The 22,013-nt window shown below is 37.5% G+C and overlaps 1 protein-coding gene across 2 annotated transcripts in view; it reads left to right on the top strand.

The window, feature by feature from the left end:
- The first annotated feature begins 739 nt into the window (after positions 1-739).
- LOC137401134 (ubinuclein-2-like) overlaps positions 740-22,013 on the top strand; it is a 37,231-nt gene continuing 15,957 nt past the window's right edge. The window contains exons 1-16 of one of the 2 annotated variants that reach the window (XM_068087506.1): positions 740-969; positions 1,221-1,295; positions 1,393-1,485; positions 2,048-2,191; positions 4,477-4,530; positions 6,050-6,195; positions 8,236-8,408; positions 9,598-9,683; positions 10,037-10,104; positions 10,307-10,479; positions 12,281-12,347; positions 12,453-12,665; positions 14,593-14,736; positions 15,821-15,883; positions 16,507-16,622; positions 21,053-21,205. In XM_068087506.1, the coding sequence (XP_067943607.1) occupies positions 766-969; positions 1,221-1,295; positions 1,393-1,485; positions 2,048-2,191; positions 4,477-4,530; positions 6,050-6,195; positions 8,236-8,408; positions 9,598-9,683; positions 10,037-10,104; positions 10,307-10,479; positions 12,281-12,347; positions 12,453-12,665; positions 14,593-14,736; positions 15,821-15,883; positions 16,507-16,622; positions 21,053-21,205 (1,972 nt within the window). In that variant the 5' untranslated portion in view covers positions 740-765. Of the gene's footprint in view, positions 991-1,220; positions 1,296-1,392; positions 1,486-2,047; positions 2,192-4,476; positions 4,531-6,049; positions 6,196-8,235; positions 8,409-9,597; positions 9,684-10,036; positions 10,105-10,306; positions 10,480-12,280; positions 12,348-12,452; positions 12,666-14,592; positions 14,737-15,820; positions 15,884-16,506; positions 16,623-21,052; positions 21,206-22,013 lie in introns of both variants that reach the window. The other variant, XM_068087505.1, reaches the window with a different exon arrangement.

Raw genomic sequence — 22,013 nt, 5'->3', positions numbered from 1 at the left:
AATGTTGTTTTTTAAGTTTTTGGCTAATTTCATCCTAAATTCACATATGTAAGTTCTGTGCCTTCCTCCAGATTGTTAAAAATATTTAATTTCAAAACTCTCTGTTTATAAAAAGCCAACTTCTTAAACGCCTACTTGCAGGTTGTCTGACTGAAAAGAAAATATATTCTGGGAATTGTCAGGCTTACTTACAGCTACTTATTTATTACTTTCCATTTTGCACTGACTCCTTGCTATTGTGGTTATGTATGCATACTCTGTTACATCGTCATCAGCAATATATTAATTAAAACAATATATAATGGCTCAGTCTGATTTTATTAAGCTGTTTAATCGGAATTTACTAAGGGAACTAGACACTGTCATACATAACATTTTGATTTGACAATCAAGTTTTATTCAAGTAGAGAATCTGGGTGTAAATAGAAATAACAGACAGAGCATATATTATGTGGGAACGTCTTGACTGAACGAAAGATTTCGTTCTTAATTATTGGCAATTATCTGTTTTCAATTAGGGAAGCATCCTGCTCATTTTGTAATATATGTAACTTGGCTTGGGAATTTCGCTCGATAGTTATGGATAAGGCCCTTGGCCTTTTACAATCTTATATGGTAGATTCACTTTTTTACATACCTAGTATTTCTAATAATTAGTGTCAACATTACATTTTGCTAACATATTTTGGCAAATGCTTGATGGTGTTTACTTTTTGTATATTTATTCGCTACAGATTAGTAATATTGTGTAGTCAACCCCGAAGAATGGAAGTTCAAAAACGTGTTCAGCTGAAAACACTCGACAAACCAAAGGAAGCTGATGCGAATCCTGTGAGGCTTGCAGTAAGATTTGAAATAAAACTAGAAGAAAGCACAGATGACAGATGTCCCGAAATTTCTTACACTGATCTTCTCCTTAAACATGAGATGAAACGGAAAAGGGCAAGCATGTCATCGAACTCTAGGATGGTGAGCAATAATACGCGCAATGTATGTATCTCTTACAAATATGGCCACTAACACACAATGTACTTCTTTGTAGACCTTGCTATAGCCCTATTTTTGTGCTCGCATCTGACATAATATACTGAAATTCAAAACAATGTTTGACGGTGTTTCGGGGGAACATAAGTAAGGTTAGCTAAGCTCGCTGTACAACAGCTTCATGCTTGGTGATTTTTTGGTCTTTCTAACGGTTCTAAATATTAAACTCGTTTCAGAGTGATGCTGATCCAGCTCCGCCAGGTAATGAAGATAATCTGGAAGCATTGGCCAAGCAAATGGAAGAAAAATACGTGAGTCATTTGCTAGTGCTCTGAGCTATTCTCAAACTTATTTTGGCTTGCTTACAGTTAACGATTCAAATCGGAACTTGCTTTTCTGATGTTGCAGGGAAAAGCATATGGGGGCCTATCGAGGGGCCGGCACGTGGACCTGGGAGATGGATATGACACAGAGGATAGCTTTATAGACAATGAGGAGGCAGTAAGTTCCGTGGTAGTGGTAAACAGGGTCAATGGCTTTACATTCTTTTTTGTCTGAAAACAAAGCTCTCAAATGGCTTGTAATTTGGTTTCATTTTAAATACATGGTTAATCACACATTTTAGAGTTTTTTGGTTGCCACGTTTTACACGTTTTTATCCCATAACTGACCTATGGCCATACATGTGTAGGATTACTTCAAGCTATTCTGTGCATATGTGGATCTCATGTTTTTGTGCATTCTCCCATCTCATATATTCTGGTCATGGACTCATCGTAAGCTTCCCACCCACAGTTTTAGTGCATGCTGTCTACTTATTTTTATGTTTCTGATTTTTTTGTACTTATATATTTTAAGAGCTTTGCACATTCATTCATCTGTGGATTGTGTCTGCGTATATAGATAGACATCCCGAACTCTTGTCTTCGACCAAACACATCTCTTGCATTATTGGCCTCATGCCTTTTGCAGATTTACCTCTGACTGATTCAGCTTACCATATTATCTTCAAGTACTACTTAGCTATAATCAAAACCTTCATTATTCTTGTTGGTTGCTTTAGTATGATGAGTTGGTGCCATCATCTCTCACAACACAGCATGGCGGATTCTACATCAATACTGGAGTGCTCGATTTCAAAGAAGTCTCTGATGATGAAATAGTATCGGATAGCGAGTTCCGGCCGAAGAAAAAGAAAAAAATTGTGGTAGGATAGTCGAAGTCAATCTTAAAGCTTACTTGATGTCATTGCGGCATCTTTGCTCTCTGGCTGATGATAACCATTTGTAGCATTAACTTAAACGGGGCGGACAACCTGCATCTCTGGGGCCCCATGCGGATCCTTGCCCAGTTTTGCGTGTTTCTCATATTTATGTTGGGTTTAGTGGGTTTGTTTTAAAGATGTGGTTGCGTCAAAAAATTTAAAAGCATTTATTTTCAACCTGTGCCGTGAGAAATCGTCGGCTGTGCTGCATGAAGTTATCAATTAAAGGCCTCTCTTTTGAACTTCATCTATATTATTATTGTTTATCTTTGTCTGTCTGTTCACCTTTGTTTCATAATGTGCAGAGAATAGGTATGTGCACAACTATTCTCCTAATCAGGATGGTAGACAGTTGGTTAGAGTGTCGGTATGCTCAGTAGAATGTCACAGGTTTTGAGCCCCATACCAAGCGATTTTTTCTTGGATGGAACAATTATTCTGAAAGGTTGGCTTGCAGAAAAATTCACATTACAGTTATTTTCTATCAACAGATCACCATGTCTTACTCTGCTGTGTTGTAGGTGCAAAATATGTGGAAATGTGATTACAAGCTCTGAAAAGCTAACAAATGAACAGTTAATCGCAGCCATCACGAAAACGTCGTAGATTGGAATCCATTTCCATAACGGCTCAAATGGGGCGTAGTTGAACGAAATGGCTTCTGTCTAAACTTTTATGCAACCTCATTCATCGAAATATTTTCACAAATATGCCTCACGCATTCAATAAAACTATGTCTATTGTCCTTACGCGTCTATTTCATCATCATTGTAATGCTGTCACTGAGCATTGATATCTCAAAAAACCTACCATGAAAATTTGTTTAATTTTTTAACCTTAGCTCGAAGGAGTGCATAGGCTATCATCCTGTCATAAACATGAGCAGCCTGTTGTTCACCTGCGATAGCCGAAAAATGCTGCAGAAACTGTTCGCGCGATTTGGCAAAAGGTATGGGTCACATGATCAGATTACGACTAGATGATTAGACCAGACTAAATCGATACTGCGAAGTAGCGAGCATTTATATTTGATACGGGCTTTCTGGTAGAACCCGAAGTATTTGTCATTAACTAGTGCTATGAGTTGTTTTATATTGAGCCTTTTATTTGCCTTTAATTTCACGTGATAACATCACGTGTCAAAACAATAACCAAACTGTTGGAGTATGTCAGCCAAATAAAGAGAATCCAAACTACGGCGTTTTTGTGATGGCTGCGATTAACTGTTCGTTTTGAGCTTTTAAGAGCTTGTATCGTACTTTTCAAACTATAAACCGCACCCCTATATAAGCCGCATCTGTTTTATTTTCCAAAAACGATAATAAAACAATACATAGGCCGCAACTTTGTATAGGCCGTATAACTCAGGACAGTGCTTTTTAACACGACAACAACTTTGCTGTTTAAAACGGAACAGTGCCTAATGGCACTGTTTCGTATTAACCGACACTTTTCAACCTAGTGCCTAATGGAACAGTACCGTTAGGCATTGTTTCGTTTTTTTTTTTACCACTAGATGTGCACTAACCGGAGATTCTGGTTAATGCGCCCTAGCGGTGAAAGAAAAAGCCGCATAATAGCCGCACCCTTATGTAAGTCGCACGGCTCAAATCGTCAGAAAAAGTAGTGGCTAATAGTCCGAAAAGTACGGTAATCACATTTCCACATACCTTGCACCTACAACACAGCAGAGTAAGACATGTCGAATCTTTTGATACCAAATAACTGTAATGTGAATTTTGTTGCTAGTAAACCTTGAAGTTTGGAAGGCGGCCAAGAGCCTCGTGTGTCTTTTTACCAGTCATGCTTTGTAGACATAAACTGCACATTGAATTGTGAGTTCCTTTGTGAACGAGGGCACAGAGTGTTCATTGTTAAAAATGGCTGATTTATGGACTTAGTTCTGTGGGACACAGTTTTTGTCATTATCGAGTGAGTCGGTATGTGATAATAGCAATAAATCTGGGTCAATTAGGACATAAATGGCAGTCTCTGTACATATGTAGAAGACTGTATTAGGTAATGTGTGCATATGTGTATGATTTGTGTTTTTGTATTAAGACAGTAAAAACTGGGTCTCTTAGGCTCTGACTGGTTGGTAACATATTTGCTTTGGTGCCAGATCCGAAGATAATTGTCAGTTGAAGAAGCATCCGCTTTCTGAAATATTGGGTCTGCCGCTGCTCACCCAAATTTTATTTAGTGTACAAACTTTCCTCCATTTGTAGAGCTCATCTGGCAGTGAAAGAGAGAACAAACCAGCTAAGGAGAATGTTAAAAAGGTAAATCTTAGTAAAAAAACTTATTAATTTTCTTGGGCCTATTGGCCTACCTTGTTAGAAATATCTCGGTATAGAGCGACAAAAATGTTTTTAAAAGATTTGTATCCACCCAGTGCAAATAACAGATATCTGGGTGCTACCATATGTTTCAGGTGTTGCATACAAACATGAGCTTAGCTGTTACATGAACTCTTAGCTGTTCATACTTATTGTTTTCAAAAGACTGTCGAGGTGTTACATATCTCCTAGTGTAAAGCCTGGTTTCCATATGACAGCGAAATGATCGTGCGCGGCCCGGTGAGCATGCGCGGCCTAATGATTATACGCAACGCATTGCTTGGGCTGCGATGTAGTGTTTCCATAGCGCGCTTAGGCGCCATGTTTGCATTGAACAGGGTGGGCAATTGCCTTACTTTTTCATACGGGAGACCGATTTCTTCGCAAAACAGCCCTCCGTTTGACTTTTGAGATAGGTTAAAAAGATCGAGCGGTGTATTGTAGGATACATCATCAGGCGCACCTGTCGAGAGGATCCATTCTGTTGGATCCTTACGATCAGCGTACGCGCGTCGTGCGTTAACGTTTCCACATCACAGCCGGCCTACTCATGACGTCGTGCGCCTTGATGCGCACCTTGCGCTGTCATATGGAAACCAGGCTTAACTGACAGGTTTAGTGGTTGCTTGTTTTCAGTAAGGTATTTCTTCAATCATCATTATTCAGTGGCTAGTTGTGTGCAAGTACATGTCTCGAACAACTCAATGTTTATAGCATCCCTCAGTTTCAAGGTTTTCTAATCGTTTTAACTCGCCCTTCCAATAGCATCAAAGAGTCTCTTCACTCGCCCTTCCAATAGCATCAAAGAGTATCTTCACTTACCCTTCCAATAGCATCAAAGAGTCTCTTCACTTGCCCTTCCAATAGCATCAAAGAGTCTCTTCACTCGCCCTTCCAATAGCATCAAAGAGTCTCTTAACTTGCCCTTCTAATAGCATCAAAGAGTCTCTTCACTCGCCCTTCCAATAGCATCAAAGAGTCTCTTCACTCGCCCTTCCAATAGCGTCAAAGAGTCTCTTCACTTGCCCTTCCAATAGCATCAAAGAGTCTCTTCACTTACCCTTCCAATAGCATCAAAGAGTCTCTTCACTCGCCCTTCCAATAGCATCAAAGAGTCTCTTCACTTGCCCTTCCAATAGCATCAAAGAGTCTCTTAACTTGCCCTTCTAATAGCATCAAAGAGTCTCTTCACTTACCCTTCCAATAGCATCAAAGAGTCTCTTCACTCGCCCTTCCAATAGCATCAAAGAGTCTCTTCACTTGCCCTTCCAATAGCATCAAAGAGTCTCTTCACTTACCCTTCCAATAGCATCAAAGAGTCTCTTCACTTGTCTTAAACACACTCTAGCTAATATGGTACTTATGATTTGGCATAACCACTTTTCACAAATTTGTTCATTCTTTATATTTATTGCTTGCTGACACGCTAAGTGAGTACTTCTCAAAGGTTTTGTTATTGCAGAGAAGGAAGAAGGCATTATCAGTTGGCACCGCTGAGGCCGGCGGTAAGAAAGGTCTGCTCACGAAGAAGAGAAAGAAAATATTGGCTACAGACAAGTTGGACAAAGAGAGGATAAAGAAGAAGAAGATTCTTTTACAGAAGAAAAAGTAAGCTGATTTGATTCTGTGGTCTTTATATTTGAGAATGTATGAGGTTCAATCTTGTTAGGTTTGTTTTAGTTGGGAGACTGTTGCAGACTTTACAATTGTATCAGAAATTCTGAGTGCCTTAAGGATTGGTTTTAGCTATTGTTTCATCTAAGTAAACCCTCTGAAACGGAAATCATTAGATTCCTAGAGTTCATTTACCGTCATTCTCTGGTTTTCGACCATATTTCATTTCAGAATGCTGCTCAAAAGGTGATTTGTTTGAAAGCGAAAGTATTTTCCCATTAATATTAACCTAATTGGTTTTAATCCGGTCAAAGTCTAATAAATAACCTTTTCAAAGCATTTTCTTGCTATTTTCGCCATAAACTGTATACACATGTAATAAGAAAGCAGGTAATATGTAAATTATAGCGATTGTTCTGTAAACACCTACAACTAGACTAGGCCGGGAATTGTACTGTACTGTTGTATCTGTAGCAGTTTGTAGGCCTACTTCATCCTTTCTCACTCAAAGTCTTGTATACTACTGTATACAATATATAACAAAGTGTAGAAAAGCACCGTGTGTTGCATTTTAATAAAATATATCCCATCTAAGATCATGAAAAACAAACATAAATATGCTTTATTGCTACCATTATCAGCATAAATATTACAGTAGTAAATGCTAACCTATGCTACCATTACAATATAAAAAAGCTTAAATGAAACAATACAATAATGGATTCAAGTAAAGATCATCTGAAATAAGAAATCACAACAGAAAAATATTTTTTGTCATCTGTTTTGGCCAATCAGTATAAATATCAGTGTTTGTCCTTTTGTTGCTCATCCGTATGTCCCGTTATAGCGATTCAAGTCTAGCAATGAAAAAACACGATTCGCATAGGTTTTGATATCGGTACTTCCAAGTCTGAAAACCATTGATCTAAACCATTACCCTACTATCATTTAACTAACTGTAGCGACGAATAACTGTGATTACATTAATTACATTGATTAAAATACTCACACTTACAGCACTAGGGGTTATTAACCAGCACAGTTGATTGATGAGCACAACGTAACGATTATTAAGCTGGCTTCAAACACAGCTATTGTTTTAGTAAAGATTTAGACTACTAGCTTACGCGGTAAGTTACTCAAATTCACCGGGTACTTATTCTAATACCCGTACAACACCTGGCATTTGGCTAATTCTAACATAATAATGAATTTAAGTACCGTAGGATAAGATCAAACACCAAAGTTTTAGTCGCAATCTTATTCAGTCGAGAACGGAAGCAGTTAAAAGCCGAGGTATGACTGTATGTCCTCCATAGTGTACTGTGTCACTGCCATTGTACGCCATATTGCTTCTTGTAAGCCTTTTGATGTCTGTTCACTTGTTGCCTCCTGTAGAATGGCAATGGTATAGGAAGCAATGACAAAATTGCTTATTCCTTTGCGGTCGATCACTCATACAATTATTTGATATACGACTTAAAATGTAAGCAAATATTTTTTTGACGTGAAGTAATTATCGATTTGCTATGCACAGTTTATTGAACCGAAATCATATTTTGTGCTAAATAGAACCTTATTTATTTAGATTTTCATATTTAGTTTTTATACAATTATATAATATGTTAAATGCTATTTGTTGTTGCTTACATAGTACTGTTGTTACTACCAATAGTACTTACCATTGGTTTTGGGCTCTGAAACAAATTTATCAAAGTGCAATGTTATATTATAAAATGATTCGCTCCAACAACACAGTATTGAAATACAAAGTAAACATCTGAAGGGATTAAATTTCTATACTGAGGTTTAGCAGTATTTTGGTTTTTTAGCTTTTCACAAACTTAGTATTTCGAGCTGTGGACTCATGGTGGTCATGCGGAGTCATGGTGATGGTCATGGATGTCAAAATGAAGCATCCGTCTGTTGTTTTTCTTTCCTATTGCCTGGCAAACAAGTTCTTCATGAATGCACTCGTTGTACTGGTTATAGCTCATGTTATATAAAGGGCTGGATCATTTTTGAACTTTGTAGGAGATTGGTTGAGCGACCCCAAATTCACCTCACTGAAAAAGAATTAGATGTTAAAGCAAAACAATACGATTCGCTGATAGATGATGTCATCAACAATCAAGCCAATTTGGGGAGTCTGCCACAGGATGACGGTGGTACTTCTGAAACTGTTAGCACATCTGCTGACGCCATAAGTAAATATTCCCATTCTTCTGCTGCGCCAATTTAGGGTAGTCTTTTTAGCGTAATTCAGAGCAAACAGGTCGGTGCTGTATCATCTGTGTTGTGCTTTGGTAACCGAAGTAAGTTTGTACTCTTTCTGACCATGACAGGCACAATTTTATAAAATCTCTTAAAGTCTCGTAAACTTTCTTTGAAAGTGGATCAACCTTCCACTGGAATTCAAAAAATCTGCCAAAATATCCATAGAGTGCAGCAAGTTTGTAGGTAGATATTTTCCTGACTATTGAGGTTTGCGCAGGGCGTTTATAAAAAGCCCAAGTAAATACATCAACAGGTTCAAAAAGACTTTAGGTAAATAGATGCCTGTGATTGCGGGCAGGTGAGCAAGTACTCTGCATCATGCACCAGTTATTGAACGGGTACCCCACCACTTTGAGAGTCGTTCATGATCTACTCTGTTCTAGGTGAGAAGATCATCTACATCTCTGATGATGGTTTTCTCATTTGCAAGCATTCTGAGGGTAGCCTAAATCTAACGCGTGTATATTAGTGTATTTTTTTTCGTCTTATTGTAATGCACTTCCATAGAATTGTCTGTCAAGGCTGCAGGTAGAAGGTTGATGTTTACAGCAATAGATATTTTAGACAAACTCTTAGTTTCGGTGATAATTAAATATATTCTATTTTGTTTAGCTTCTGGTAAGTATTTTGTTAGTTTGTTCTATCTGCTCACTTGTTTTGCACCCTGTGAACTATCCATCTTTGTCATTCTTACTGTTGATAACGTCTGGCCAGGAGACATCTCCGCTATCATCTCAGATACCATATCTGGAGACTTGGTTTAGTATCTCACTGCAGGTCAAGTCTGGTTCTCATCAATTCTGACCAGTTGTTTGACCTAGTTTTGTTTTAACCACCACTCGGTTACGGTGAATCTCTGCTCTCATGAATGGTGCATGAAATATGTTCTCGTGCCTTGACGAGGTATCTAGTCTAGTGTCGTAATATGTTATGATATGTCATAACATGTAACATGTTATGACATATCATGTCATATCATGTCATAACATGTTACAACATGTTACAATATGATATGTTGTTACACATCATATCATAACATGTAACATGTTATGATATGTTATAACGTGTTTTACCAGAATATAACTGACTCATATGTTCACATCTGCAATTTTCTTGCAGAGGGTAAAGATCAGAAGGCAGAACCTGTCAAATTACCTGAGAATTTATCTGAGAAATGTCTACAAATAATTGACGCTTTAAAGCAGGTGATGTTAGCATAGTTTTATAGCTGTATCACATGGTGTTACGCTAGCTAAAGTTTCCAGGCTTTATCTGGCTTGTGAAGGGGGATAAGAAAGTCTTTCTGGCATTAATGAGGATATTTGTACAGCCTTGCTCACAAGGTTATTTACAGGCACGAGCGGTACAGCCTTTTGAAGGTCTTTTGAACCTACTTACTGTATTATTTTCCAATGTAATCAGTGCTTATATTGTACTAAAATATAATAGCAAATGTAGTATTCTAGACAAAAGTAATGTTTTGGATTTAGTGATGCTAACTTACAACTAGCTACTCGTCTTATGTGGCCAGTTGGTTCATGCAATAAAACTGTTGTAGGCGGCGTCCAAGTGTGTTGATGAGAAGTCAAGGTTTTTTACTAACGATATCAACAATCAGTTGACGAGGTAATTACCAACCCTCCCAGTTGTTATTGGCCATGTATCTCTACGCTGTTTTTCATCAAATATACATGTACCTCATAGTCAGTTACCATAAAACCTAGAGTTATCTACTCTTGCATAGGAGGTACTATAAAAGTGCGTTTTGCTCAGCTGTTGTTTAATCTATTGATTAGTCTTTGCGCATACTCTAATAACTCTATTTCAGCTTAGATATTGAGGTGAGGAAAATAGGCTCTTCACTGACAAGGAATGCGGTATACAGCCACCTCTCATCATTTCTGCCCATCAACAGAGAGACCTTGATGAAGCGTATGAAACTTTTGAGGCTCAAGGAGCTAAGTGGCAAACTCCGGCAACCTCTTGATGACCTCAAGGCTGGTCAGTTGGTGGTGTTTATTCCTTTAGTTGTGCTACCAGCATTGCCAGTGAAGCGTAGTCAGTGAAGCCTTTCCCTTCATCTACTTTTGTACATAGCACAGTTCTAATTTATTAGCGGCTAAAGCGGATAGACTCTGAATATTAGGTCACACACTTGATTGTAATGGATAGTGATAATTTGAGCAATGATAGTGAAACACATGTGGACCATGTATCTTAGGATGCCATGCTTCTGCATATTAAGTTCTCAAATATTCCATCGATTATTAAACATGAACTCAGTTGCAAAAGCAAAAACAATTGAGAGCTCTCGTTTACTAAGGCATAAATTGAGGTAAACTCATTGTGCTGTTTGCTTGCCTTGCTACCTTCTTAAAGGTTGACTTGCAACAAAATTCACATTACAATTATTTGGTATTAAAGGATTCACCATGTCTTACTCTGTTGTGTTGTAGGTGCAAAATATGTGTAAATGTGATTACAAGCTCTTAAAAGCTTTAAAATGAACAGTTGATCGCAGCCATCACGAAACCGCCGTAGATCGGAATCAGTTTATTTTTCTGACGTGCTCATTACATTTGGTTATTTTTTTGTCACGTGATGTTCTCACGTAAATTGAAAGGCCAATAAAAGGCTCAATATAAAACTTCTCGTATCACTAGTTTCTGACAAACACTTCGGGTTTTACCGAAGACTCCGTATCAAATATAGATGCTTGCTACTTTACAGTTTTGTTTCAGCTTGGTCTAATCATCTAGTCGTAATCTGATCATGTAACCCACACTTCCCAAATAATTTCTGCAGCATTTTCGATTATCACAGGTGACCATCAGGCTCGTCATGTTTATCAGACAATGATATGTACTCCTTCGAGCTAAGGTTGAAAAATTAAACAAATTTTTACGGTAGTTTATAGAATATCAGTGCTGAAAGTGACAGCATTACAATGACGAGAAAATAGATGCGTAAGAACAATAGGCATGGTTTTATTGAATGCGTGAAGTACATTTGTGAAAATATTTCGACGAATGGGGTTGCCTGAAAGTGTAAACAGAATCCATCTTGTACAACTACGTTCCATTTGAGCCATTTTGGAAAGAGATTCCAATCTACGCCGGTTTTGTGATGGCTGCGGTTAACTGTTCCTTTTTTAGCTTTTAAGAGCTTGTAATCACATTTCCACATATTTTGCACAGGTATAAAACACAGCAGAGTAAGACATGGTGAATATTTTGATATCAAATAACTGTAATGTGAATTTTGTTGCAAGTCAACCTTTAAAGACTTCAACTACAACATGACAGCTGTAATGAGTTGGTGTGGCTATACAATTAGTTGGGTTATATCAGGTTTGTTGGCCGTAGCTTGTACCATCTGATGAGCAAGTTGGTATAAATCCAGTAGACTTTTTTCATATTTGATGTCATCATTACATCTGTCAATGTCTCATGTTGTCTTTGTTATTTGAGAAGACCCTGTTATTTCTTGAAAATAGCATGACTGATGTGTCTATGTATTCAGGTTGATTATGAGGCGTGTACTTGACCTTGGTGTGTACTTATTTGCCAGCGGTTCCTTAGCAAGAACTGTAGTTCCTTAGCAAGAGCTGCGCTGTCAAGTTCATTTGGCTGTACTAGTATCAGCCATGCGTCTTTGGTAACACACAGTACTTTTTATTGACTCTTTGAATAGCCTTTTGCGGGAGTAACGTCAAAGTTGGCAATGTTTCTTTTCAAACCTCTAGTCTCTTTTGGTGGAAATCTTAGATTCTTAGTTTGTATAGTGTAATTCGCTCTTGCAGCAATCAATGAAGAAATGACTGGGCAGATTGAAAGGTTTAAGCAAGAATCTCAGGCTAGACTGTCAAGGTATGATTCATTCATTCTCATTTAGGTAGTCACCTAGAGGGAGTTATTCAGATATTGTAAGGAATGAGCATAGCAACCAAATAATTTTCTGTTTGTTTCGAGCAGTAAACTAGAAGATGTAGAGAGGCAAAAAGAAGACACACAGGACAGCGAGGATGAATGGCAGTCTGTCTTCAGTAACCAGACATCTACTTCTGGCACCCAATCCCTTCCCACTTCTACCACTACTACAGATGCGGCTGCACCTTCTGATGAGAAGAAGAAAGAGAGAGCTTCACACACATGTCGAAAAAAGTTTGAATGGACAGAAAAAGTGAGGTGAGAGGAGCTGCCACACAGCTGATTTGTTTGATCAACTTCAGCTATGATGATTTTATAGCTGCCTGCTGATACGAGGCGTTAGCATCATCAGCTTGTTCTGTTATTATGCATAGATTCCTGTGATGCGATGCTAGGGCCACAATAGTCATTGTACATGAGTAAAATTAAAGCAAACAATTGATTCATGCTGGAATATGAAGTTTTGATAAGCCAAGAAATGTCATAAAAACTCCAGTTTTTGAATTAATCTATTGTTATAGGCAATCAGTGTTTGAAATGGCAGTCAAATGCTTTTTTGCCAATAGTCAGAAAAGCCAATAACTTGTATTTTAGTTTTAAAAACTGCGGAGTTGAGGTGGTCGTAACTAAACCAGAAATGTCAGGTGAATGGATGAACAACTTTAAACTCTTCTTAAAAATGATATTTGAGGTTTTACAGAAGTTTGTGAGCGATTTTATGTCATAGGACATATCTTATTGTGTTTATGATATGTTTGCACTGCACTTCTGCATGCTAAACTGATATATTCAGTATGAACATTGAGCAAGTAAGGGTACTGCCTCCTTCAAGCAGTATCTGTGACGGTCAGAAGGTGTTGAAGATAACAAGCATTGGAAAGTGAAATAAATCTGTTCTTAGAATGCAAAATGGTGGTATTGGAAGTGAAAATGAGTTTGGTGCAAGTAGCGTAGGTATTAAAGTGAGGAAAAATAGGCGATTCCCTCACAAGGAATGCGGTATCTATGTCGGTATCCACGGGCGTCTTTTCTCCTCATCAATCGGGGGGGGGGGGGGGGAGGAACTCTGATGAAGCTTTTGAGGCTCAGAGTTCGAGTGGAAAACTCCGCCAGCCTCTTGATGACTTTGAGGCTGGTCAGTGGGCAGCCTTTAATCTCTCAGTCATGCTACCAGCATAGTCAGTAAACTTTTTTGATCATCCGCTTCCGACCATTAAAGGTTGACTTGCAAAAAAATTCACAATACAGTTATTTGGTATCAAAAGATTCACCATGTCTTATTCTGTTGTGTTGTAAGTGCCAAATATGTGGAAATGTGATTACAAGCTCTTAAAAGCTTCAAAACGAAAAGCCGCCGTAGATTGGAATCTATTTATTTCTCTGACGTAGTCATTACATTTGATTATTGTCTTGTCACGTAATGTTCTCACGTGAATTGAAAGGCCAATAAAAGGCTCAATATAAAACTTATCGTAGCACTAGTTTATGACAAACACTTCGGGTTTTACCGAAGGCCCCGTATCAAATATAGATGCTCGCTACTTTGCAGTTTTGTTTCGGCTTGATCTAATCGTCAAGTCGTAATCTGATCATGTGACCCAATACTTTGCAAATAATTTTTGCAGCACTTTTCTATTATCACAGGTGACCATCAGGCTCGTCATGATTATCAGACAATGATATGTAATCCTTCAAGCTAAGGTTAAAAAATTAAACAAATTTTTATGGTAAGTTATAAGATATCAGCGCTAAAAGTGACAGCATAACAATGACGATAAAACAGACGCGTAAGAACAATAGACATGGTTCTATTGTATGCGTGAAGTATATTTGTGAAAATATTTCGACGAATAAGGTTGCATGAAAGTGTAAACAGAAACCATCTACCACAAATATGTCCCATTTGAGCCGTTTTGGAAAGAGAATCCAAACTACGGTGGTCTTGTGTGGCTGTGATTAACTGTTCGTTTTTTAGCTTTTAAGAACTTGTAATCACATTCCCACATATTTTGCACTTACAACACAACGGAGTAAGACATGGTGAATCTTTTGATACCAAATAATTGTAATGTGAATTTTAATGCAAGTCAACCTTTAAACACCTCTAATTTAATAGCGGTAAAAGGGGAGACAACTCAAATATTAGTTTTCATCCGTAAATGTAATAGAAAAGGGTATCTTGCAGGGACAAGCTGTGTGCTGTTATAACCATCAAGATGGAGAGCTATGACTTTCTCAAGGCAAAGGGACAAACACCAGAAATATATCTAAAGGAGTTCCTTGAACACGAGGTTAGAACACTTTGGCCCAAGGGCTGGATGCAGTCCAGGTAGGGATGCGCTGATTCCCGCATTATATACTTGACTAGCTGTGCTACCCAGTGTTGTCCGGGTATTAAAAATCACCTTATAAACAATGAACGGTAATGAGAGTTGCCTGCCACTTGCTATTAGCCTGGCACATTGCCAATGGATAATGTGAGTAAGCTTACTAATAAAAGCTATCGACCTCTCATGACATTGTGCCATCACATTGCATAGTAACGGAAAGCCATGTTTTATTTGCTCCCAGGTAGCGACACAAATCGCCTACCGAATATATCAAACTCGTGTTGCTAAATTGGTAGGGCGTCGGGCTGGTGAACCGGAGGGTTTGAGAACGAATTTTTTGTTATACGAATTCTTAATTCCAAGATTTTAATAGCTGTAGCTGAAACTACACACATACCCACCTATAGAAACTTTAAGAAATAAATATATATAGATTAGAACACTTTGGCTCAAGGGCTACATGCAGTCCAGGTAGCTACGCGCAGATTCCCACATTATACACACGTTTTAATTTTTCTCTGCTCTTGTGAGAGTCAAATAGTTTAAATGTAGGGATGGATGCATGCTAGGTAGCCATAGCTTACCTCCTACTTGATATACTACTTTCCGTTTTTCTCCAGTTTAACGTACACGTAATTAAAGCCCTGTTGGTCTAAGCATCAAGGGAAAACTAGGTAACTTCACCTTACCTTGTCCGTGATAAAGAAAGCATCCTTTCCTATTTCATATTTATAGCAAAAACCCATGTTCGCTTTGTAAAATTAGGGGAAGGGTACTTGTGGCTGTGTTGGGTTATATACATGTATCAGCTCAAAGCCTGAAGGAAGTCTTTTTCACAGCTAGTTATCCTACAGGCTGAGTTAGGCTTGCTATAATAGAGTAGCCACTTCATAAAATATTGATTAGCTTTTCTGCCAATCGGCAAGAGATTCTTTTTTAGTAAACGAATAATATTGCTTGTAGTCAGGTGGTTTATGGCATGCTGCGGTCCAATTCTTATTTACCCCTTTCATTTTCTGCTGTTTTGCTGTAGTTTTCAGTTCATCCCATGCCTTTACTGGTTCTGTAATTTATGTCTTGAAGAGTTCTGTATCGAGAGAGCAAAGTGGCGCATGTCAAATGGACCAACCCTTCAGCTCAGCATATGTAAGTAGAAAGTCGGCTTTTATTGGTTGGCTGTTCTAGAGTCGTAGTCTATCCACCTTAAGGCGCATATATACTCAGGGATCTGATGAGCTGCCTTAGCAGCGATAACCTCTAACAACCAATCTAAAATGGCTTGAAATTCTCTTTTCCTCAACCTATTGATCAATAGCGGTAGTTCTTTCAGGATTACACATTTTTTGTTTGTTAGTTTGCTTGAGTGTCTTCTATTGTGTGTCATGGCAATTGGTTTCAAATTAAAGTGAAGATGTTAAGCGTAGCATTAATGCTCTATAACTGTGGTCCTTTCCGTGTCTGAAGGTAAGGGAATTGTCCATGATCAACTCACTGATGTAAATAGGTGCATTGCTTGCTGTCTTGAATTGTAATTTTTGCAGGAGATTAGACGGCAGTTGTTGCTTATTGTAACCGCACCTTTGCTGTGTAAGACTAAAAGCTGAGCACTATTTTCATCTTGAAGCTATACTTTTACCAAAAATCAGGTTTTTCTTGGCGAAATTAGACTAGTACTTTTATTGGTCACAACTCGTACTTCTATTTTTTATGATATCAGGTGTTGTATTTTATCTGTCACTTCATTATTGAAAACTGTATCTGCCCTCTAGTCCGGTGAAGTCAGCACCCAAGAAGCCAGCTCTTATTACGAATGCCATGAAGATGGCTGCTAATATTTCAACAAAGAAGACAAGTCAACCAACGAAGGGCACCACTGTCAATAAAGGTACGTCGTTCAGAGTTGTGCCTTCAAGTGAATTGTGTTTCTTCAAAGTCATAGCTCACTGGTCAGATAGTCGCAATAAGACTGACGTGAACAGCACAACTAGAATGATAGTTTTTGATTTTGGGTTCTGTATTGTTTAGCCTTGGATGTTTTTATTGCTGCTCTTGCTTGGACTCCAAGTCTGTCGACTCAAACTTGAGCTCATGTTTTCTATGGCAACCTGAAAAATGAGTAGATACCGTAAGATGATGCAATAATGCCATACAACTGATATAAACCTGTTCTTAGACCTATTTAATTATCTCCAACGGTAACTGTTCACACAGTGAGGTTATTGAGACACGCACTGTACAGTCAAACCTGTATTGTGTACAGTCAAACCTGTTATTGAGACACGCACTGTACAGTCAAACCTTGATTTATGATCGCCTCGAATGTGCAAGTTTATTTGCAAGCGACGCTAATTTTAAGCAAATGTTTGTCTTAACATATGAAGTATTTTCCAACATATAATTCCATAAATTTCTTGAGGCATTACAGTTTTGTAAGTTAAACCGAAAAACTAATTAATAAAAAAGCAATAAAAAATATATGAAATAAATTAAATTATCTAATGTGAATTAGGGTAAGTTACTTTCAGTATTTTCATCACTCACTCTGTCACCAAACTTACATGTTTTCAGACCTACCCTTCCATTGATCTGTCTCTCAAATATAATAACATTAACATAGCACTAACATTTTTTTACAAACTAAATTTGTTGCTTCAGCTTTTACATATGATTTAGGTATAATGCATAAGTACATGTCCTAATGCTATATATGATGCACCACAGATCTTTAGCTTTACAACAAAGTAATCAAAATACGATCTTTACTAAAAGCAGTGTCCGTTCCGTGCGAAATCACACCAAGAGCAATAATAGGAAAAAATTGTCTCACACTGGGATTGAACTCAGGTACACAGACTTGCAGTCTTACACTCCAACCACTACACCACTAAACTACCCTTTCAGATCTAGATCTAAACATAAAGAAACAATTATCTGCATGCGTTGAGCCAATGAAAAGTATTATGTTGACAACTCATCTTGAGCGTAGATATGCTTTGCAAAATCGTTTATTTTGTATCCCGATTTACTGTTAGCATTGGGTGATCGTTATTGAACAGTAGTACTACTGAAAGTTGTTATTTATATTTTATCAGTAATAATAATAATGCAATCACTGTAATAAGGTTGATAAATCGTCCTACTCGGACATGCTCACGGTTTATTCAAAAATGGCCGAAAAATTGTTTGTTTTCATTTTGCAACATATTTGGATATTTTTCATGACATCGGCCTATGCAAAAACTTATGATGATTAATTTGGTATCACAATATTTTCTTAGATCGTGTGGTTCAACAGTTATGACGGTTTTAATGACACCCCTCGAGTAAATATTAGGTTTTGTCGAATTTGAGAAGAGCATTGGAAAAATTGATTACTTCACACGGGTATCAAACTCGAGCATCCGAATAAGACGCATGCACTTTACCATTACACCACTTGGTAGCCTTAGCAACACTGGTAAATTATCAGTATACTGATTACTCATGACAATTTCTCACGGTGTATGGGACTGCTGAGTGTACTATCACTTACAAGAATATCTGCTCCAACACGTGACAGTTGTGACATACATAACAAATATCAGTGTGGGTTAACGTTGTGTGACCGGGTTTGAGTCTACATAATTTCACATGCTGTCAAATGTAACAATCAGAGCCTGTTCTGAAGCTGGTATAACATTGGCCACAGGGTTGGAAAAAAATCTTGTTTTTTTCTAAATCGAAAAAATCAGCTTTTTTTTATTTAAATCGGATTCTTTTGAAAGCATCAATTACCAGCTTTCTTTTCATAACCGATAACATAATGTTATTTTGTTGAAGTTTGCCACATGAAAACATTAGCAACATAACAAAACAACTTTCCATCACTTTAATTTATTACAAGTTATTTTAATTTTGACCAAGTTGTGCAGTTCATATTCACAGACTCTCTATAAGACCCATTTTGGGGTGAATTAAGGTCAGCATTTAGTGTCCGGTGTTCAGGACCTTGTAAATGAATGCAAGTTTCCCTGCCTTTTCACACCAAGCCTGTTCCTAAGCTTGGAATGCATGATACTAAATGTTGAGAACACTCGCTCTATTCCAGCACTTGAAACAGCAGCATCCAAAACCTGGCCACTTATTACTTACAAAATAAAATTGTACTTAATAACTATTACTTAGCCTTTTTAATATTTCAAACTTTGCTCACAGCTAAAAATCAATTGTACTATCACAGCCTTTGAGATGGGAAAGTTCTCAAGAAAATAAATCAAACATGATATTTTAGGATGGTTCAAATCACAGCCTTTGACATGGAAAAAATAAAAAAATCATCAAACATGATTTTGTAGGATGATTTAAATCAATGACTTTAATCATTTAATTTCAATGGGCCAACCCTGATTGGCTGGAGGTAATAGTAGGACTATGTTATTGCTCAGCCAGCTCCTTTAGTCATGACTAGCTCAATGCGTACTTATTTACTTGCGAATTGATTCTTAGGCAGCAAACAGCTGTTTCTGCTAGGGCCAGCTAGGCGTTAGTATGTAGCCATTTGCATGATTGCAGCTTTTAAAATGTACTCCAATGCCAAAAATGTTTGACGGACATTATGTTACCATTTCGGTACATGGTAGGTTTTTATGTCAAAGTATTTTTGTTAGTAATCAGTATTTAATTTGTTTAAAGCGTGGTTCACACCATATCACAGTATGTCGATGTCGTCGATGTCGATTTTCGTGACTGTATATCATAGTGAGACTGTGCCAGACTATTCGCGGATGGGTTTATGATAGTGGGAACATTGTTATCACAGCCAATCACAGACTTATTGCGTAATCAACACTGACACAGTATAGTATGAATATAGTATGTATATATAGTATGCAATGTAATATAGCATGCAATGTAATATAGTATGCGATGTAATATAGTGTGCGATGTAATATAGTATGCGATGTAATATAGTATGCGATGTAATACAGTATGCGATGTAATATAGTATGTGATGTAATATGGTATGCGATGTAATATAGTATGCGATGTAATATAGTATGCGATGTAATATAGTGTGCGATGTAATATAGTATGCGATGTAATATACTGTGCGATGTAATATAGTATGCGATGTAATGTAGTATGCGATGTAATATAGTGTGCGATGTAATATAGTATGCGATGTAATATAGTATGCGATGTAATATAGTATGCGATGTAATATAGTATGCGATGTAATATAGTATGCGGTGTAATATAGTATGCGATGTAATATAGTATGCGATGTAATATGGTGTGCGATATAATATAGTGTGCGATGTAATATAGTATGCGATGTAATATAGTATGCGATGTAATATAGTATGCGATATAGTATGAACCAGTCTTTATACACTCTGATTTGCAGCCTGAAAACAAACAAGATTCCTTCAGCTGATGAGTACTTGGGATTGTTTGCTTGTTGCAAGTTTTCATACATTTGCTTGTCTAACTATAAACTAATCAGATTATAATCATAGCTTGGTAAGATTTTATCACGGATACCTATGGCAAATGTTTACTCTCTTGTGTTATTTGTGAAAGTAGTGAATCGCCAGACACGAGGCTTTACTAAACGTACTGTTTAATTTTGACATATGAAATTAACTCTTTTTTATATTTGCTTTACGTGTCAATAGCATCACATGGTTGAGCAAATGTTCTTATAAGAATTGCAGAGGGTTTGCTCCGCAAATGGTAGATCTGTGTTAGAAGATGCTTTGACTTATGTATGAGCTGAAAAGGCAATTACTTACGTTAAGGAAAATAAAAGTCACTATAGTGCTCAGGGTTTTTGAACTCTTGAGTGAAAAGGCATTTTCTTTCATTAAATTGTTAATTAATGAATAGAATTATTAAATTCCGCCAAGGTTGTCGAGTTTCAACCTCATTCCACCCCATTTTGAAAAAAGATGGTGTAAATGCGTAATTTTCTTTTAGATGTGTCTTAAACTCATAGAAAAAAATTCCCTTATAAGCTAAATGGTGGTTAATATTTTGGTTAGTCTCGCAAACTAAAAACCTAAAAATTTTCTAAGCAAAAAAAATCAACTAAAACTTATGTGATTATTCTATTACTGTGACCGAAAGTCTGTTAATTAGAAGACTCTTATGACTTTCTAGTCATTCTGGGGCAATGATTATTCTAACTCCTTCTGATCCACATCTTGTCATACTGATAGACAGTGTTTTGCTTACAGCTGTTCAGCCAGTTCAAAGGTTTAATTTCACCTAGTTTTCCATTTTTTCTTTTTAAGGTGATGAAATTATTTAGCTGTGTAACATATTTCATATTAGGAGTGGATGGATTAAGCAAATCGACAGCCCTGCCCACAAGTACTACTGGCGCTGAGGCTAAGGAACTCAAACCCCCTACTACGCCACCTGTTGCATCAACTTCTGCGAAATCTCTGAACAAATGTCCAAATGCTGTATCTAAGTCATCATCAGGTGCGGTATAATATGAACATTGCTTGCGTCTCCCATTGCTCTCATTTTTAGCTGTACATACAATGCTTCACTCTTCATATTCTCTCTTTTACCACCGCTCTCATCTTTGTTGTTGTCTTATCACATTCCTTCTTCATATATTACCAAATTACCATATTTTTCGGACTATTAGCCACTACGTTTTTCTGATGTTTGGGTGCGGCTATTTTGTGCTTTTTTCTCTCACCGTTAGGGCGCATCAACCGGAATCTCCGGTTAGTGCGCGAAAGAAGGGTAGCGGTGAAAGAAGGGTAGCGAGTAGCGGTGAAAGAAAAAACGAAACAATGCCTACCGGTACCATTCCGTTGGTTAGGCACTGGGTTAAAAAGCGTCGGTTAATATGGAACAGTGCTTAACAGCACTGTTCCGTTTTAACTCGCAAAGTTGCTGCCGTTTTAAAATCACCGTCCTGAGTTCTGCTGCCCATGCACAGGTGCGGCCTAAGTTTTGTTTTATTATTGTCTTTTTTTAAATAAAGCAGATGCGGCCTATATAACGGTGCGGTTTATAGTCCGACAAGTACGGTACTTGTCAACCGTTGGTACGTCACTAACACTGCAGGAGCGTTCCATTATCCACTTCTAATGCTTCAAGTATGATCTTTTACAGCTAATAGAGGCTGGGCAGTTTAACTATCAGCTCTGATAGCTGAAATAGTGTCCCCCAATATCAAAGTTTTAAAGCTGTTGCTTTATTTTGACCTTTTAACAAGTTACTGTTCCTATGTGTATAAGTAAAGAGAGTTATACTATTGTAAATGTACAGTGGT

Source organism: Watersipora subatra, chromosome 7 (genome assembly GCF_963576615.1).
Source record: "Watersipora subatra chromosome 7, tzWatSuba1.1, whole genome shotgun sequence".
In the NCBI taxonomy this organism is placed as follows: Eukaryota; Metazoa; Bryozoa; class Gymnolaemata; order Cheilostomatida; family Watersiporidae; genus Watersipora; species Watersipora subatra.
This window is presented reverse-complemented; position numbering and strand designations above follow the sequence as displayed.